Source organism: Gymnoscopelus braueri (genome assembly GCF_963280865.1).
Source record: "Gymnoscopelus braueri genome assembly, chromosome: 19".
NCBI classification, from domain to species: domain Eukaryota; kingdom Metazoa; phylum Chordata; class Actinopteri; order Myctophiformes; family Myctophidae; genus Gymnoscopelus; species Gymnoscopelus braueri.
In genome coordinates this window covers 6653045-6670775 of record NC_137621.1, presented here as the reverse complement: position 1 = coordinate 6670775, position 17731 = coordinate 6653045, and the positions used below count along the sequence as shown (strand labels likewise).

General features: G+C 44.1%; 1 protein-coding gene across 1 annotated transcript in view; it reads left to right on the top strand.

Moving 5' to 3' along the window:
• Positions 1-17731, top strand: part of atp10d (ATPase phospholipid transporting 10D) — a gene marked incomplete at its 5' end in the record, with an annotated part of 53017 nt that overhangs the window by 9860 nt on the left and 25426 nt on the right. Inside the window, 9 exons of the mRNA XM_080413501.1 lie at positions 3148-3349; positions 5768-5853; positions 6841-6947; positions 10269-10400; positions 11103-11215; positions 12816-13068; positions 14440-14666; positions 15884-16135; positions 17267-17634. Coding sequence (XP_080269627.1) covers positions 3148-3349; positions 5768-5853; positions 6841-6947; positions 10269-10400; positions 11103-11215; positions 12816-13068; positions 14440-14666; positions 15884-16135; positions 17267-17634 — 1740 coding nt within the window. The remainder of the gene's footprint in view (positions 1-3147; positions 3350-5767; positions 5854-6840; positions 6948-10268; positions 10401-11102; positions 11216-12815; positions 13069-14439; positions 14667-15883; positions 16136-17266; positions 17635-17731) is intronic.

Here is a 17731-nt window from a genome sequence, read left to right as displayed (position 1 = left end):
AAATAAACATTAAAAAATATATATATTTATATATTTTTTCTTTTTTAAATATTCGAATATTAATTTTCATATTCGAATATACATATTTTCCCAATATTCGAATAATATTCGAATATCGAATATTCGTTTGACAGCCCTAATCTCCACATTCTGTGTGTTTTTTTCATAAATTAGCGCCTTACTTGATCACACTATAGCGTCACACAAAAGCATCAAAAGTATAGCAGATCTACAAGCTCGATGCGTTTTGAGCTTGTGGATCTGCCGCTTTTGCCATTTTTTTAATTTGAATCCTGAAAAGTAACAGTTTTGGACATATGAGGTTTCTTTCCACCCTGACAGAGACGATATATATTAAGCTCTGTTGTGTCAACATGGAGGCGTACGTACGGCGCTATCTTTGGATCCCTGGCGCTGGCTTATTGTTTACGGATCAACAGATCAAATATCATAGCGTAGGAGGATGATGAGGATGCCTCGTTCACACATGAACTTTAACTATAGCTCCCTGGATGACTGGCTAGCTGTGTAATGTGAGAGACTAGTAGCTACTGTACTCTACCAGCCTGCTGTAGCTTGCTTGGAATTTGTAAACGATGGTTCATACACATTCATAGAATCACCTGTGTTTTGTTTACTAGTTATCAACTCCTACTACTGCCTTATTACTAGGGTCAACACAATCACATACTAACTAACATCCTCCTGTCGTTTCACTTTAATTAAAACACTTCATCTACTCAGGTTTTTCGTGTGCACCGGCACCCCAGACCGTTTTTTTAAACTTGCTTCATCCAATATTTAGATATTTGATATTAACCCATTTAAGACCTGACGGGATTCTTATGAATGTTTTCTAAATCCTAACAGTTTTATTTTTTCAAAAATAGCAGATCTACAAGCTCATAGCGCGGCACTCTGTGCCGCGCTATGAGCCTGTATATCTGCTATTTTTTAATAGCCAAAGACATTTTAAGTGACACAGATGCGTTCCTAGCCTGACACTCCATTATTCAGTCTGAAAGCCCTCTCAATGCAGCCCATTTCTGAGATGGGGGCGTGGCCAACGTTTTTTTTTTTCAAAGACTCTTTGGCGATTGGTTCATACTGGATTATCCCGATCCCGATTCGTCGTACAGATTTTCAACCGAGAAACCTGAATGCGAGGCAAACGATTCAGGGGGTGGAGCCAGGCTAATGCGTTCTAGGTCTTAATGGGTTAATTTGATCACACTTTGTACAAAGACACTTTTATCTAAAAAAAAAACAACAACTAGCAGATCTATAAGCTCACAACGCATCGCAACGCAACGCATTGTGGGCTTGTAGATCTGCTCGTCTTTTCTCTATATTTGAAAAAGGGGCTTATGTTCTTAATTCATATTGTACTTTTTGCCCCTTCTTACTAAAAAGATGGACTTACTGTAAGTACAGAGCTCAAGTAAATGTACTTCTCTATGTATGGTCCATCACAGACTGTCACTGTAAGTGCCTTGGCCAATCACAGGCAGGGATAATGATTAACCAGCATGCATTGTGTTCAGGTCGGATACAGTGCATAGCATTCAGACCGGTCTTGTCATCAGATGAATTATAGTTTTCTGTTCCCTTTATAAGGAATGTTCATTATATCTATAGATGGGTGCAGTTCAAATAGAGCGTTATGTACATTATATCTATAGATATACACTGTCCTACAAAGCCAAAGTGCAGTGAATGCCGATAACTCATTTGGCTGACCAGTTGAAACACTTTTAAACCTTTTTTATCAGTTAAATTATTTGCGTAGTAACTACACTTTGGCTTTTGTAGACAGTTCAAACATAGATTAGACCTCAGACACGTGTACACTGTCACCCTCGGGGGGGAAAACCCAGCAGTCATAATTTGTCCTTGTTTTTTTTTTACCAGGTTGCAAAACCTGGTCTACATCTACACTCGCTAGTCCTAACTTTTGCGCGACTTTTTCCTCATTGGCTGGTCCTTTAGCCAATGAGGGCTCTAATGTCCTCTCAGAATATGGGATCTAAAGACGACCCACAATACTGTGCTCGGCCACTGTATGTATCTCTATGGTAAATGGCGCTGTTGCAAAAAAATAATATTGTGGTCGTCGCCACCAACCATGTGTATGAGGAGTCAAGTCCTATTGACTTGACTCCTCATACACACACACACAAACACAGCGCCGCCTCCAACAGCGACCCAGAAAAAACACGACAACGCACACAAGCCCTTACTGAGGCACACAAACTGATTTAGCTCTGTTCATAAACTATTTACTATTTACTGCCATTTCGGATGTTTTCTGTTAGTCCGCGAGCGCAAGGGTACAGGACCACGGGTCCATTTGGTTCCGTCCAGGGACGCTGGAGAGAGCAACCTGGTATAATATGACTCTGTCATATCTTGTTTATTGTGATCCTCTATGACAGTAATCTGAGTTCCCAGAAGTTTTTCGCCTCGCATACAAACGGGAGCGGCGAGGAACTTCTGGGCCAAAGCCCTGGTATTTGTGGGCGGGATGTAACTTACGCTCAGAATCTGGGCGGACACGCCTCTTACCGGTCTACTCGTCTAAAAAGTCCGACGAGAGGCAAACAGCAGTACACAACAATGGCGGCCGCAATTTCTCAAGGGGAAATTGCTTCCCGTCGCTCCTATTTACATGTAAGACCCACTGCATGTGGATCCCGCCCCCTTTTCTTCATTGGCTGTTGATTTGAATCAGAAATCAGTGGCCGCGCCCCTGCTGTCCAGGCTTTGAGCCGAAGCCTCCCAGACTACTATGACAGTGGTTCTCTTTTTTTAAACATTTTTTTTTCCATGCCAAGGACCCCCAAATTGATATGTATATGGCCACGGACCCCCATCTGAAAATGTTTTGTGCCATGGACACCCAGAAGAGAAGATTTGTGTTTAAAAAAAATATATTTTCAAACACTTTCAAGATATTTCCAGGGGGTCCAGGGGGTTGGTTATATCAGCTGGTTGTAGATGTGCTATTTCTTTTTTTTGGGGGGAAATGATTTATGATGTCGATAATGCAAAAATAATTTGTGATTTGACATTTGCGTGTGTGTGTGTGTGTGCGTGTGTGTGTGTGTGTGTGCGTGTGTGTGTGTGTGTGTTGCGTGTGCGCTACAGTGAGCAGAAGAGCTACGTGGCTAAGCGCTGGCAGGACGTCAGGGTGGGGGACTTCGTGCGTCTGTCCTGCAACGAGATCATCCCGGCGGACATGCTGCTGCTGTACTCGTCGGACCCCCACGGGGTCTGCTACATAGAGACGGCCAACCTGGACGGAGAGACCAACCTCAAGCAGAGACAGGTGGTCACCGACCTGCCACAGGTACAACCCGCAGCTGCAACTAGCCGTTTGTTGCAAACATACATACATTAGAACGGGGGGGTCTTCAACGTTTTTCAGACCAAGGACCCCCTTAGCTGAGAGAGAGATGAAGCAGGGACCCCCCACTACAATTGTGTTGCAGATCACTGCAACTTTTTCATAGAGTTCATAGATAGCTTCAATGACCATCAGTGTTATGTGAATATATGTTTTTAGTTTATTTCAGACATTGAACTAGCCTGGGACTAATCAACAAACTATAGCCTATGAAAGGACCGGTTTACAGCATCTGTGTGCAGATATATATATATATATAATGTGTGTATATAAGTTCTTTCTTTGATTGTATTCATTTAATTGAATTCCTGCAATGTATTAATTCAATGTGTAATTATGCAACTGTCTCTGGCAGCCTTATTACTAAACGCTCTCACATAGGCCCATAAACTGATTTATTAGCTAGTGATTTTCCACTCCTCTAGACAACTGTGTCTCCGCCCTTGTCCTAAATAAAGTGCTTGGCAGAAGGAAGGAGCGCCATTGTGATCTTGGACCCTGTGAAGGGAGATACAGTGGTCGTTACAATCCTCGCGAGTAAAAGAGAAAAAAAGAAAAGAAAAAAACAGCAAGGGGGTTTATGATTATTGATCCATAAACCTATCATTTCACTATTACAAAAGAAATTCACAAATGTGCCAAATTGTCAAATATTACCTATGAGAACGAGACAAACGTTTTGAAAATAGCTGATCTACAAGCTCACAACGCAAGGCGTTGTGAGCTTGTAGATCTGCTATTTTCACAATTGAAACGGAGTCAAACAAAATGTAATGCCTCAACTCCTACAATTCCAAGTGCTTGTCAGGGTGGGGTCCCCCCAGTTAACACATGATTATTTTGGGGAGTCGCAGACTGAAACGGTTGAGAACCGATGCAGTAGAGGACAGAGTGACGATGCGATTGGAAGTGACGCCACAAAGGAATGAGCAGACAATGGCAGAGTTTGCTACACAACTAATGAGGATATATCTGTCAGAGTAAACCATGTTTTACCATCGACACAATGAAACGAGGTGCAGTGAAAGGAAGGTGCAATACAAGTAGGGTTGGGTGGCTAAGTGAGCTGTTAATTATGGGATGGAATTGATAGTGTGTTGATGACCCAGTGACAATGAGTTGATAGTGTGTTGATGACCCAGTGACAATGTCTCACAATCACATTAGGGTCATGAGCCACCAGCTGTGACACAGAGCCATGCCAACACTAACAACAACACACTAACACCACACTACCTGTTGTACAGAGCCATGCCAACACTAACAATACACTAACACCACACTACCTGTTGTACAGAGCCATGCCAACACTAACAATACACTAACACCACACTGCCTGTTGTACAGAGCCATGCCAACACTAACAATACACTAACACCACACTGCCTGTTGTACAGAGCCATGCCAACACTAACAATACACTAACACCACACTGCCTGTTGTACAGAGCCATGCCAACACTAACACAAACAACACACTGCCTGTTGTACAGAGCCATGCCAACACTAACAATACACTAACACCACACTGCCTGTTGTACAGAGCCATGCCAACACTAACAATACACTAACACCACACTACCTGTTGTACAGAGCCATGCCAACACTAACAACACAAACAACACACTGCCTGTTGTACAGAGCCATGCCAACACTAACAATACACTAACACCACACTGCCTGTTGTACAGAGCCATGCCAACACTAACAATACACTAACACCACACTGCCTGTTGTACAGAGCCATGCCAACACTAACAATACACTAACACCACACTGCCTGTTGTACAGAGCCATGCCAACACTAACACAAACAACACACTGCCTGTTGTACAGAGCCATGCCAACACTAACAACACACTAACACCACACTACCTGTTGTACAGAGCCATGCCAACACTAACAACACAAACAACACACTACCTGTTGTGCAGAGCAGTAGTTCTCAAACCTTTTTCGTGCCAAGGACCCCCAAACTGATAGATAGAAGATTTGCGTTAATTGTTATATATTTTTATAACACTTTCAAGATCAAAAATGTTCAAAAATAGCAGGTGTACACGTTTTATAGTTTTATTTCTGGTATCACATACTGTATGTGTGCGTTCCATCCAATGATAATGTTCTGCCGCTGCGCTCTAACCCAGCTCACCTCTGTCGTGTCTGTCTGTCTGTCTGTCTGTCTGTCTGTCTGTCGTGTCTGTCGTGTCTGCCTGTCTGTCTGTCGTGTCTGTCGTGTCTGTCGTGTCTGTCGTGTCCGTCTGTCCGTCTGTCCGTCTGTCTGTCCGTCTGTCCGTCTGTCTGTCTGTCTGTCTGTCCGTCTGTCTGTCTGTCTGTCTGTCTGTCTGTCTGTCGGTCACAGGGAACAGAGGTGACTCCTGAGAGCTTCCACAGTCACATTGAGTGTGAGAACCCCAACGATGACCTCAGCAGGTTCAAAGGTTACATGTGAGGATGTGCTTTCTTTGTCTAATTCTCCATTATGATACTACGCTGTCGTGACCTTTTGAGCTCCTCTCATTCTTCCTGGCTGCGGGGGGTTTGCTGCAAGCTGACCAATGTAAAGTTTATACTATCCGTATGCATCAAAGACAGATATCTTGGGTTGCATATCGTGTGTGGTTAGAAGCTGCTATGAAAACAATACTAATGTTGTAATAACCACTAGGTGAAATGTCATGTATATTTGTGCCTGGACTGAGAAAGGTTCAGTTCTGCACCTGAAACCAACTAGACAAACACATTTCAGCCGGTTGATGAAGTTTATACGGTTTAAGGGGTGCGGGGGGTTCTGGGACCAAAAATTGTTCTTTTATGGCATCACTCTGAAGAAAGTTTTGGTTCCAGGCTGGCTGATTCTCCGGACAAGCTCTATCATTTGACGTTTTTCTGTAAAGAGGATGTAAATAAACGGCAGCAGGAGCAGGTGTGTAGTACGTAAGGTGCAGCAGTAGAACGGTAACAATGGCCTTTGTGCAAAAAAATAGTTTGACGTGCTGCAGGTGAGACGAGGAAGCAGTCCTTCTCCTTCCCGTAAGGAAAGAAGTTTGATTTCCTTGTTTCCTCACACTGTGTTATCTGTGTGAGGAATCTGACACTATTTCTGCACGTTCAGGTTGGAGTTAGAGTCAGGTTAAGGGATTAGAGATGGAGATACAGTATACCCGATTCACGCTTTGTTTGCGTGCTGGTGTCGTTGCACTGGTAAAAAATGATGATCTACAAGCTCACAACGCATCGCAGTGCGATGCGTTGTGAGCTTGTAAATCAGCAATTTTTCGGCTTATGGTTAAAAATGGCTATACAAAAAAATGCCATTCATAAAATCACTGTCTTAAAATGTTGATTTTCTAGTATGTATAGTAATAGTAAGTATGTATGTATAGTAAGTATAGTACATGATACGAACGTGTGTGTGTGTGTGTGGTTGTGCAGGGAGCATCCCAACAAGGTGCGAGTGGGTCTGCACATCAACAACCTGTTACTGAGGAGCTGCACCGTGCGAAACACAGAGACCGTTGTTGGCATGGTGGTCTATGCTGGTAAGACCCCCATTAACACAACACCACCATGGTGGTCTATGCTGGTAAGACCCCCATTAACACAACACCACTACTATGGCGGTCTATGCTGGTAAGACCCTCATAACACCACCATTGTAAATCTGACAGTCTTGATCAGAAGACCCCAAAGATGATGTGTTTGAGTAGAAAACAAATGACCTCAGGGTGGCGCTATACCAGGCCAATTTGAAAAGTTCTTCCTTGGCCTCCCTGTCCAGCGGTGCACAAGATTAGCTGTTCACATACAGACTGACAGACTGACTGGCTGGCTGGCTGGCTGGCTGGCTGGCTGACTGACTGACTGACTGACTGACTGACTGACTGACTGACTGACTGACTGACTGACTGACTTGACTGGAAACTAAATGCTGCTTCTCCGCGATATTTGTCTGTGGCATAAGGCATTGGTTCTCAAAGTTGGGTCCGGGGAACCCCAGGGGTCTATGGCGGGGTACCAGGGGGTCCCCAGGTAAATAAGTTAATATAGCAAACACAATAATTTTAACCACTTTAACAATTATTGTATACTTTAAAAAAAAAGAAAATTAATACATTTAATTTGCGCAAATCATATGTATTTTTAAAGCCATCATTTTTACTCAAATCTTTGCTTCTGGGGGTCCCTGGAACTAGATATTTTGAGATGGGGGGCCGTGGCCAAATACATATAATTTTTGGGGGTCCTTGACATGAAAAGGTTCGAGGACCACTGGCATAAGGTGCAAAAGAGTAGGATGGCTGCAGCAGGCTTGGAGAAGGAAGCTCTTTAAGCCTGACAGGCATGTAATCCAGCACTCTGTGTGTGTGTGTGTGTGTGTGTGTGTGTGTGTGTGTGTGTGTGTGTGTGTGTGTGTGTGTGGTTTCAAAGCACAAACCAGTCAGTCAGGTGAGTGGGAGGAGGCGTTCCGTTGGCCCTCATTGACACCACACACAGACTAATGCAGGTGTTGTTAGTCACATCCTTGTTGTCAGGCAGAAAACCTACTATCTCCATCATTTCAATAGTTTTTTTTATTTTTATGTTTTTTGTGTTTTGTTGTTGTTATTTTACCACCTAAATTCATGCCCTACTATCTGCAATTAGTAGTAGAGTAGCTCTAAGAGCTTGTGTAGCTACAAGCTAAAAGAAAAAAAAAATATTGTACACGTCGCGATGTGTCGTGTTCGCAGTGGTGGAAGAAGTACTCGGATATTTTACTTAAGTAAAAGTAGCAATATACCACAATATAAAAATACTCACTGTTACAAGTAAAAGGCCTGTGTTTAAAATGTAACTACAGTGGATTCATTGGATCACAGGGTTCTCTCTTTCAGAAGAGTCACAGTTTTTGGACATACAAGGTTTCCCCCCTTACAGCCATGATGTATCTGTGTTCTGGGACAAGCAGCTCGTCTTCATAGCTGCGGGCCATGAAAAAAAAACAGAGTCACACATTACACCAGCCCTCCTCCTCCTCCTCCTCCTCCTCCTCCTCCTCCTCCACACGTCTGACCTGGTTCCATTTCTCTGCATTCTGCACACAACAAACTTTTGGGTTTCATTAGATCGCTGGTTCTCAACGTGGGGTCGGCGGACCCCCAGGGGGTCCTTGAGGGGGGATTCCGGGGAGTCGGCCATCATGTGATACTGTATGTGACATGATGACGGCTTGAGATTTATTCACATGCAGGATGTTAGTCAGCTGGTGCACGCGCGCGCTTGCACACACACACACACACGCACACACAAGCACGCACATGCGCACACACACAAGCGCGCACGCACACACACACACACACACACACGCACAAACTTGACATACGATTGCTGCTTCTTTTCTTTCGTTTTTCTGTGTAAGGAACCAAAACAAAATGGTTATTGTTACTTATGTAAGATGTCACAATAACACATCTAGATATACGCACACACAGACATACACACACACACACACACACACACACACACACACACACACACACACACACACACACACACACACACACACACACACACACACACACACACACACACACACAGGCTGAGCTTCCACACTGGGACTTTCACAACGTCTAATGCTCCATATGTGTTGATAGAGAATGAAAAGGACAGTGGTGAGGTTACTGTGGTATAAGAGTTTACAAAGAGCTTAGGAAGAGCTTACTGTAGGAAACAAGACGGTGTATTTGTCACTAGCTAGTAGCTACTCATACAGGTACAAGCAGTGAAATGCAAGCTTAGGAACGAAAGCCAACAGGCTGTGATTGCAGCCATGTACATGCACTGTAGCTGATGTTAGGTGAGTGAGATCATCACAGTTTAGAGGATTGCTGGTTCATCTTGTTTCGTTTCCCTCAGCCTGAGTGTTGTTGCCTCTGCTGTCGCCCCGCGGTGTGTCTACGTTGGTGGCACACCTCTTTCCCCTCCTACAGTGTAGCTGTGCCCTGGGTTGGCTCCCGCAATGTCATTTTGCTCGCCACCAGTTCCGGGTGCCAAAATCAAACATTGGCCAAATTGTGAAATATTACCTGAGATAAAGAGGCAAAAATCTACAGCTTTGTGAGCTTGTAGATCGTCTATTTTCACAATATTTATCTGTGGAACTGAGTCAAACTAAATGTAATGCCTCAACTCCTATAATTCCAAGTGCTTGTCAGGGTGTGGGGGGGGTCCCCAGTTCAAATAGGATTTTTTTGGGGGGTCGCGGCCTGAAAAGGTTTAGAACCACTGCTGTAGAGGTCTGATGTGGTTCTCCCATCCACTCGTAGCATTCTTGTGTAGACTCCATCCAGGGCCTTTTCCCTGCTGTGCTTTGATGCGTCCATCTCTGGGCCCAGTACAGCATTACTGACTCCACTGTATCCTATAGTCTTAATGAATATTAATACCGTTAAAACGGATAGATATACTGTAGAACTCTTTCATGTCAAGGGACCCCCAAAATTATATGTATTTGGCTGCGGACCCCCATCTCAAAATATTTTGTTCCAGGGACCCCTAAAAGCAAAGATTTTAGTTACAAATGTTCGCCTTGAAAAAAATATACATATTCAAAGATTTGCACACGGTTTTCAGGATTTTTCAAAAATAGCAGATCTACAAGCTCATACAAGCACTCGGTGCCACGCTATGAGCTTGTAGATCTGCTATTTTTGAATAGCCCAAAGTATAAAAGGTTAAAGTGGTTGAAGTTATCGTGATGCTATATTAACTCATTTTGCTGGGGACCCCCTGGAACCCCCCCCAAGGACCCCTGGGGGTCCACGGACCCCACTTTGAGAACCAATGCTGTAGGTCTTAAGATGTGTGTCCTTTTCTCCCAGGTCATGAGACCAAAGCCATGAAGAACAACAGTGGTCCTCGCTACAAGCGCAGCCAGCTGGAGAGACGTCTGAACGTGGACGTGTTGTGGTGCGTCGTCCTGCTCTTCCTCATGTGCTTCGTCGGTGCCGTAGGTCCGTACCCCACAAGCACAAAACCTTGTATCTCCATATATCAACTTGTTTATTTTATTTATTACATATATACAATTTTTCACACAAAAGTTGTGAAAATAGCAGATCTACAAGCTCATAACGTGTGGCAATGCGACACGTTGTGAGCTTGTAGATTGGCTATTTTCACTGTTTTTAATTTAACTCTTAAAAAACATGACAATGATTAAAAAGGAACGGTTTTGGACGATAAGGTTTCCGACTGCCAGTGACGATTTGTAACCGTACTGGCCATAACCTGACTCCGCCAGCTGGAAGTAGCTTGCTTCACACATTTGTTTGGCATCCTGCTTCCATCTGGGATCTCGGTAGCCGAAACGCTGCAAGACGGCGTTCCCTTTTTTTTCAAGCTACTTGGCAGGTGATTGGATGGGACCGTCTGTCTATCACCGTCTAGGCGCGCTAACTCCAACCAATCATATTGACACGTCTACATGACGTATAGGAGCTGCGCCAGCAGTAGTTCTTTTGTATACTATTCAACCATGATGAATCGTGAAAGAAGTGTGTGTGTGTGTGTGTGTGTGTGTGTGTGTGTGTGTGTGTGTGTGTGTGTGTGTGTGTGTGTGTGTGTGTGTGTGTGTGTGTGTGTGTGTGTGTGTGTGTGTGTGTGTGTGTGTGTGTGTGTGTGTGTGTGTGTGTGTGTGTGTGTGTGTGTGTTAGGTCATGGCCTTTGGCTGAAGCAGTGGAAAGATCCCATCTTCCTGGATGGTGATGAGCCGCCTCCCGCCCTGGCAGGCTTCTACGTCTTCTGGACCATGATCATCGTTCTGCAGGTGGGTCCAATGTTGCTACAGGCCAGAGTATTGCAACGGGCGGGGTACCCGCGGATACCCGACGGGTACCCGCGTTTGACGGGTGAAAACAGGTGAAAAATATACTTTAATATGTTCATGGGTACGGGGATGGGCGGTTCTGTACTAAACACGGGTGGGTAACATTTTATTGTGAAAATCAGAGAACACTGTTTCCGCCCAAACAACGTCGCTTGTGTAACTTAACACAGCACAACGGCATGGAGCACGCCGGTCAGTTATCTTAACTCACAAAAACACATTGAACATTCTGTTAAACCTTCACATTAAAACCATCTGACAATGTACACAATGACACATGTGTGCTGCGTATATATGCGCGTTCGCGCTCGTGGCTAAAGCTCGCTCCTCCGCTCTTCACTTGATTTCTGAACGAACCTGACCACTGAACATAACGCTATTGTTGAAGGCTGTTCTCTTTTTCAACACGTTTCAACACACTTTTAAATTGAGTGACTGTCTGTAGGCTATTTACATTTTACTCTGCATGTAATCACGGGTAAACGGGCGGACAACGGGCGGGGCGGTTCTGGTTCATATTTTGAAATAATCACGGGTGACGGGTCGGTGTACGGATCTGATTATTGAGGGGCGGGGCGGGCTCGGGTTCTGAAAATTGGACCCGTGCAGGACTCTGCTACAGGCTGCCATTCACTATCAATGCTAAATGGTGCATTTATATAGCACTTTTATCCAAAGTGCTTTACATAGATTGTGCATTACACTCACCCATTCACACACACACATTCATACACCGATGGCGGAGGAAACCATGCAAGGCACCAACCTGCTCATCGGGAGCAATTAGGGGCTCAGTGTCTTGCTCAAGGACACTTTGACACTGACTGTGGGGGAGCCCGGGATCGAACTGGCAGTGGTGGAAAAAGTACTCACACTTTTTTACTTAATTAAAAGTATCAATACTGCAATGTAGAAGTACTCTGTTACAAGTAAAAGTCCAGAATTCAAAATTGACTTGAGTAAAAGTACAAAAGTATTGGTATCAAAATGTACTTAAAGTATCAAAAGTAAAAGTACTAAAATGTTTGAAAATAGCAGATCTACAAGCTCACAACGCGTCGCATCGCGACGCGTTGTGAGCTTGTAGATCTGCTATTTTCAAATAGCCTATAGTATAAAATAGGGCTAAAGTGGTTAATGTTATTATAATGTAATAATTTATATCTGCAACGTAACTAGTAACTACATTTTTCAAATAATCGTGGTGGAGTAAAAGTACAATATTTGCCTCTGAAATGTAGTGGAGTAGAAGTAAAAGTACTGAACATTGAAAATACTCCAGTAAAGTAAGAAATACCTCAAAATTGTACTTTAGTACAGTACTTGAGTACATGTACTTAGTTACTTTACACCACTGCAAACTGGGAACCTTGCGGTTGCCATCCGGCCGCTCTACCCCTGAGCGACTGCCGCCCCGTTATCAATGGAAGCCAGCGACATGAAGATACAAAGCTACAGGCTTCACACGATGATGTGTGTGTGTGTCTCTCTCTCCCGCCCTCCCTCCCTCCCTCTCTCTCTCTCTCATGAACATAATCAGGTGCTGATCCCCATCTCGCTGTACGTGTCCATAGAGATCGTGAAGCTGGGCCAGATCTACTTCATCCAGAACGACCTGGACCTGTACAACGAGCCGCTGGACTGCCGCATCCAGTGCCGCGCGCTGAACATCACGGAGGACCTGGGCCAGGTGCAGTACGTGTTCTCCGACAAGACGGGCACGCTGACCGAGAACAAGATGGTGTTCCGCCGCTGCACCATCTACGGCGTGGAGTACCCCCACCTGGACAACGGTGAGGTCATCGACGCTCTGCCCCTGGATCATAATCCCTAATAAGTCCCTTCTTTTTTTTGTACTGCTTTTTATTTTCATTTTGTATCTTTTACCTTTTTTTCTGACAATGCTGACCCTGACGCGTTATTTAGGCGAAAACCCTGCTGTGATTGGCCAGTAGACGCTGTGATTGACAGTTCTCGTTTTTTGCAACTATGCGCAAACCTAACCTTAACCCTAACCTCAGTAAAACTAAGCCTGCCAGGGAGCCAATCAGACACAGGTAAGGCGGGACTATCCTATAACGTTGGTGGGATTCATAATCACGCGACCCTGACATTAATCTCAGAAACGTTTTTTTACAGAATCGTAATAATTTTTTACAGAATCCTTAAAACATTTTGTCGCAAATAATACTATAAATACTGATAATTGCTTTTCCCTATTTCATCTGAGTATTAGGAGTTTATGTAAACATTTAGGTGACCTTACTGATTATCTCACCATGCTTCCCATGCGATTTAAGATAATTTGCAGATCGACAACAAGCTCACAACGCGCCACGCTGCGATGCGTTGTGAGCTTGTCCATCGGCTATTTTCAGCAAAAGCTTTCCCCCACAATAACAGAAAACGGAAAAGACACTAGCATAGAGCCCTGAGGGACTCCGCCATATGGGGTTTAAGTGCTTAAAGGGGAAATCCACCCCTTTTCAATATTTAACTATGTCATTAATATAGCATAAAGGAGTTGTGTGGAAATAAGAAAAAAGTTCCCCCCTTTCTGTGTTGCCTTGAACTGGAGGATTGATTGTGGGTTTAACATTGCAAATTACACCGTGATGACTCATCACTCATAGTTAAATATTGAAAAGGGGTGGATTTCCCCTTTAACCCATTAAGACCTGAGGCCGATTCTACAAAATGTCTTCTAAATCCTAACAGTTTTTTGAAAAAACGTATGCTACTATGTCAGTGATTCTCAAACTTCTTCATGTCAAGGACCCCAGAATGTGTATGTATTTGGCCGCGGACCCCCATCTCAAAATATTTTGTTCCGGGGACCCCCCAGAAGCAAAGATTTGAGTTACAAATGTTTGCTTTAAAATATATCTATTCAAAGATTTGCACACATTTTCATGATTTTTCAAAAATAACAGATCTACAAGCTCGTAGCGCGGCACTCGGTGCCGCGCTACGAGCTTGTAGATCTGTTATTTTTGAATAGCCAAAGTGTAAAATAATGCTTTTTAGCTCAAATCAAAAAGTGACACAGATGCGTTCCAGGTCTTAATGGGTTAATGTGTGTGTGTGTGTGTGTGTGTGTACGTGTGTGTGTGTGTGTGTGTGTGTACGTGTGTACGTGTGTGTGTGTGTGTTCGTGTACACAGCGCGGAGGCTGGAGGTGTACGAGGCGGAGGAGAGCGAGACGCACGGTCGCTCGCCCACGCTGCGGTCGGGCTGCAGCGTGAAGTCTCTGAGCTGCCGCTCGCTGAGCTGCAACCGCAGCTCCGTGTCGCTGCACACGCTGACCAATGAGGACGAGGCGGACGGCGAGCACGACGACGCCTCTGACCCCGCCCACCAACCGCCGCCCGGTGCATTCTGCAGCCGCATGGTCGGTTTAACACACACACACACACACACACACACACACACACACACACACACACACAGCATTATTTTACACTTTGGCTATTCAAAAATAGCAGATCTACAAGCTCATAGCGCGGCACCGAGTGCCGCGCTACGAGCTTGTAGATCTGCTATTTTTAAAAATCGTGAAAATGTGTGCAAATCTTTGAATATATATATATATATATTCTTTTAAAGCAGAATTATCAGAAGAAAGTTCTTACAAACGTGTCTTTTAATGAATGACTCATAGGCCACACGGAGCAGTAGGCTATGAATAATGTTGTCAGTTATTCCCTCATATCCAACAATAAAAAGAAGGTTGAGTTGAGTTGGCCATAAGGGCAGTAGTGCATGTGTTTGATGAGACAGCACGATTTTCCAAAAACACTCACACACCCTATTACATGGGGTCCTAATCGTGTCCTAATCATGATAACTCTGAGGCAATCCGGTGCACTTCCCCTTCTCCTCCCTTTCCTATATGAAAGTTCTTGACCTCCTGCTTCCCAGTACTACTGTCAACTACATTGACGTGTCATCTTAGGTCACCAAGTCATTGAGTGAAGCGTTTCATTAACAAGGCCATGATATCATGGTCATTAAAGGTATCATGACATTCATTTTCACTTTTTTTATTTTCAATGTTTTATTTGGGGTTTTATGACCTCAATTACACCCAAAAAACCTGAACTTTGAACATTCAGTGGATTTTCTGTGGTCTGGGGTTTTCTGAATAATTAGGCTGAAAAGTAATCTGAGCTTGGCCCTTCGACAGTGAGGTCACAGTCGATTAATCCCGCCCACTCTCCTCCTCGCCCCTCCCCTCCCCTATCCTTTCCTTTGGGGGGGGCGGAGCAAAGGCGATGATTGACAGGCAAAATCCCTCACCAGCGACACCCGCAGGCAAAGATTTCTTTTTTCATTGCAGTTGAAAAGGCTTTAGAAATGTGAGAGAAAAACACCTGCCATGGATCACTGGAGTGGAATTTTCACTTAAAACTTTGTGTACACTTTTGAAGGACCAGGACAAAGACTTTGAATGTGGTGTAAAAGTGAATGTCATGAAAGCTTTAATATGTGTTATTTATCTTATTGAATTTGAAATAAAGATCTCTCTCTCTCTCTCTCTCTCTCTCTCTCTCTCTCTCTCTCTCTCTCTCTCTCTCTCTCTCTCTCTCTCTCTCTCTCTCTCTCCAGGCTAAGGAGGTGGTACCGGACCCCCTGCTGGTCAGGAAGTTGAACTGTCTGTCCTCTCCTCCTCCTCTGCTGGCTCTGAGCGGCGGCGGCAGCTCGCTGTGGACGGCAGCCCCGCCCACCAGCTCCGTGGCCCCGCCCCCCACCTCCGTGGCCCCGCCCAGTCTGGAGCTCACCTACATAGTGGACTTCTTCATGGCGCTGGCCATCTGCAACAGTGTGGTGGTGTCCTCCCCCAGCCAGCCACGACATGTGGTCAGTCACTGTCACTGCCCACATATACATACATAGGAAGAGGATTTAGAATTTAACCCATTAAGACCTGAGGCGATTCTTTAAAAAAAATCTAAATCCTAACAGTTTTTTGAAAACAATATAAAAAATATTTTTTCGCGATTTTTCAAAAATAGCAGATCTGCAAGCTCGTAGCGCGGCACTCGGTGCCGCGCTATGAGCTTGTAGATCTGCTATTTTTGAATAGCCAAAGAAATCTAAAGTGACACAGATGCGTTCCAGGTATTAATGGGTTAAACGCATTACATAATATTAAATAGACCCTCGGGCAGTGGTGGAAAAAGTACTCAAATGTTTCACTTAAGTAAAAGTATCAATACTGCAATGTAGAAGTATTCTGTTACAAGTAAAAGTCCCGTTTAAAAAAAATTACTTCAGTAAAAAGTAAAATATTGGCATCAAAATATACTTAAAGGTCCAAAAGTAAAAGTACTAAAATGTTTGAAAATAGCAGATCTACAAGCTCGCAACGCGTCGTGTTGTGAGCTTGTAGATGGCTATTTTCAAACAGCCTAGGTATAAAATAGGGCTAAAGTGGTTAATGTATGTTTTATAATATAATCATTTATTTCTGCAAGTAACTAAAGTTTTCAAATAATTGTAGTGGAGTAAAAGTACACGATTTGCCTCTGAGATGTAGTGGAGTAGAAGTAAAAGTACTGAAGACTGGAAATACTCCAGTTAAGTAAAAAAAAAGACCTCAAAATAAGTACAGTAATTGAGTACATGTACTTAGTTACTTTACACCACTGGTCTCTAGAGGGTTTTTAAGTGGTTTTAACTCTTAAACTCCCAGGGTTTTTCAAAAATAGTACTCAAAAACTGCCAGTTGACATGGTAAAACATAGGAAAAATGTTTTTTTATTTCTCAGTTTATTTTTTAACATTGAAGTGAATGGAGCAGCAACTTTTTGGAAAATGTTATCTCCTGGTTCTTTGTGAAGAACGGAAAAACGGAAAAAACTAAAAAATAAAGAATAATTTTAGAAATATATATATTTATATATTATTTTTTTACGTTTATAAACGTTTTTGGCAAGCAGAGAGTTATTAACATCCTCTTCTCTCTGGGTTGTTCTTGTTCTTCTCCAGGTCCAGGTCCCCGAGTACAGAACTCCTCTCAAGTCCCTGGAGGACATCAAGCTGATGTTCGGGCGCTTCAGCCTGACCCACTTCTCTGCCCTGTCCACGCTGTCCGCGTCCTCCTCGTCCACCACCGCCGCCCTGCAGGCCAACGAGAGCCCCCACAGCTTCACACGCAGACTGTTCACCTGGGGGGGCGGGAATAAGGCCGGTTCCTTCAGCCCCGCTACCGCTACGCCGTCACCCATCGCCACCCACAGGGAAGGGCCCGAGTCTGACTCCGACCCGCCAGGCCCAGAGCCTCCAGGAGAACTGGAGGAGGCCTCCATCCTGGGGTCCATGAAGTCCAGCGCACAGGTGGAAAGGAGGAGTGACGGGTAGGGCCTTGATATACCAGTTTTAAACCATTCAATCCGGGAACACATCTTTGTGTCATTTTAAGATGTCTTTGGGCTATTCAAAAATAGCAGATCT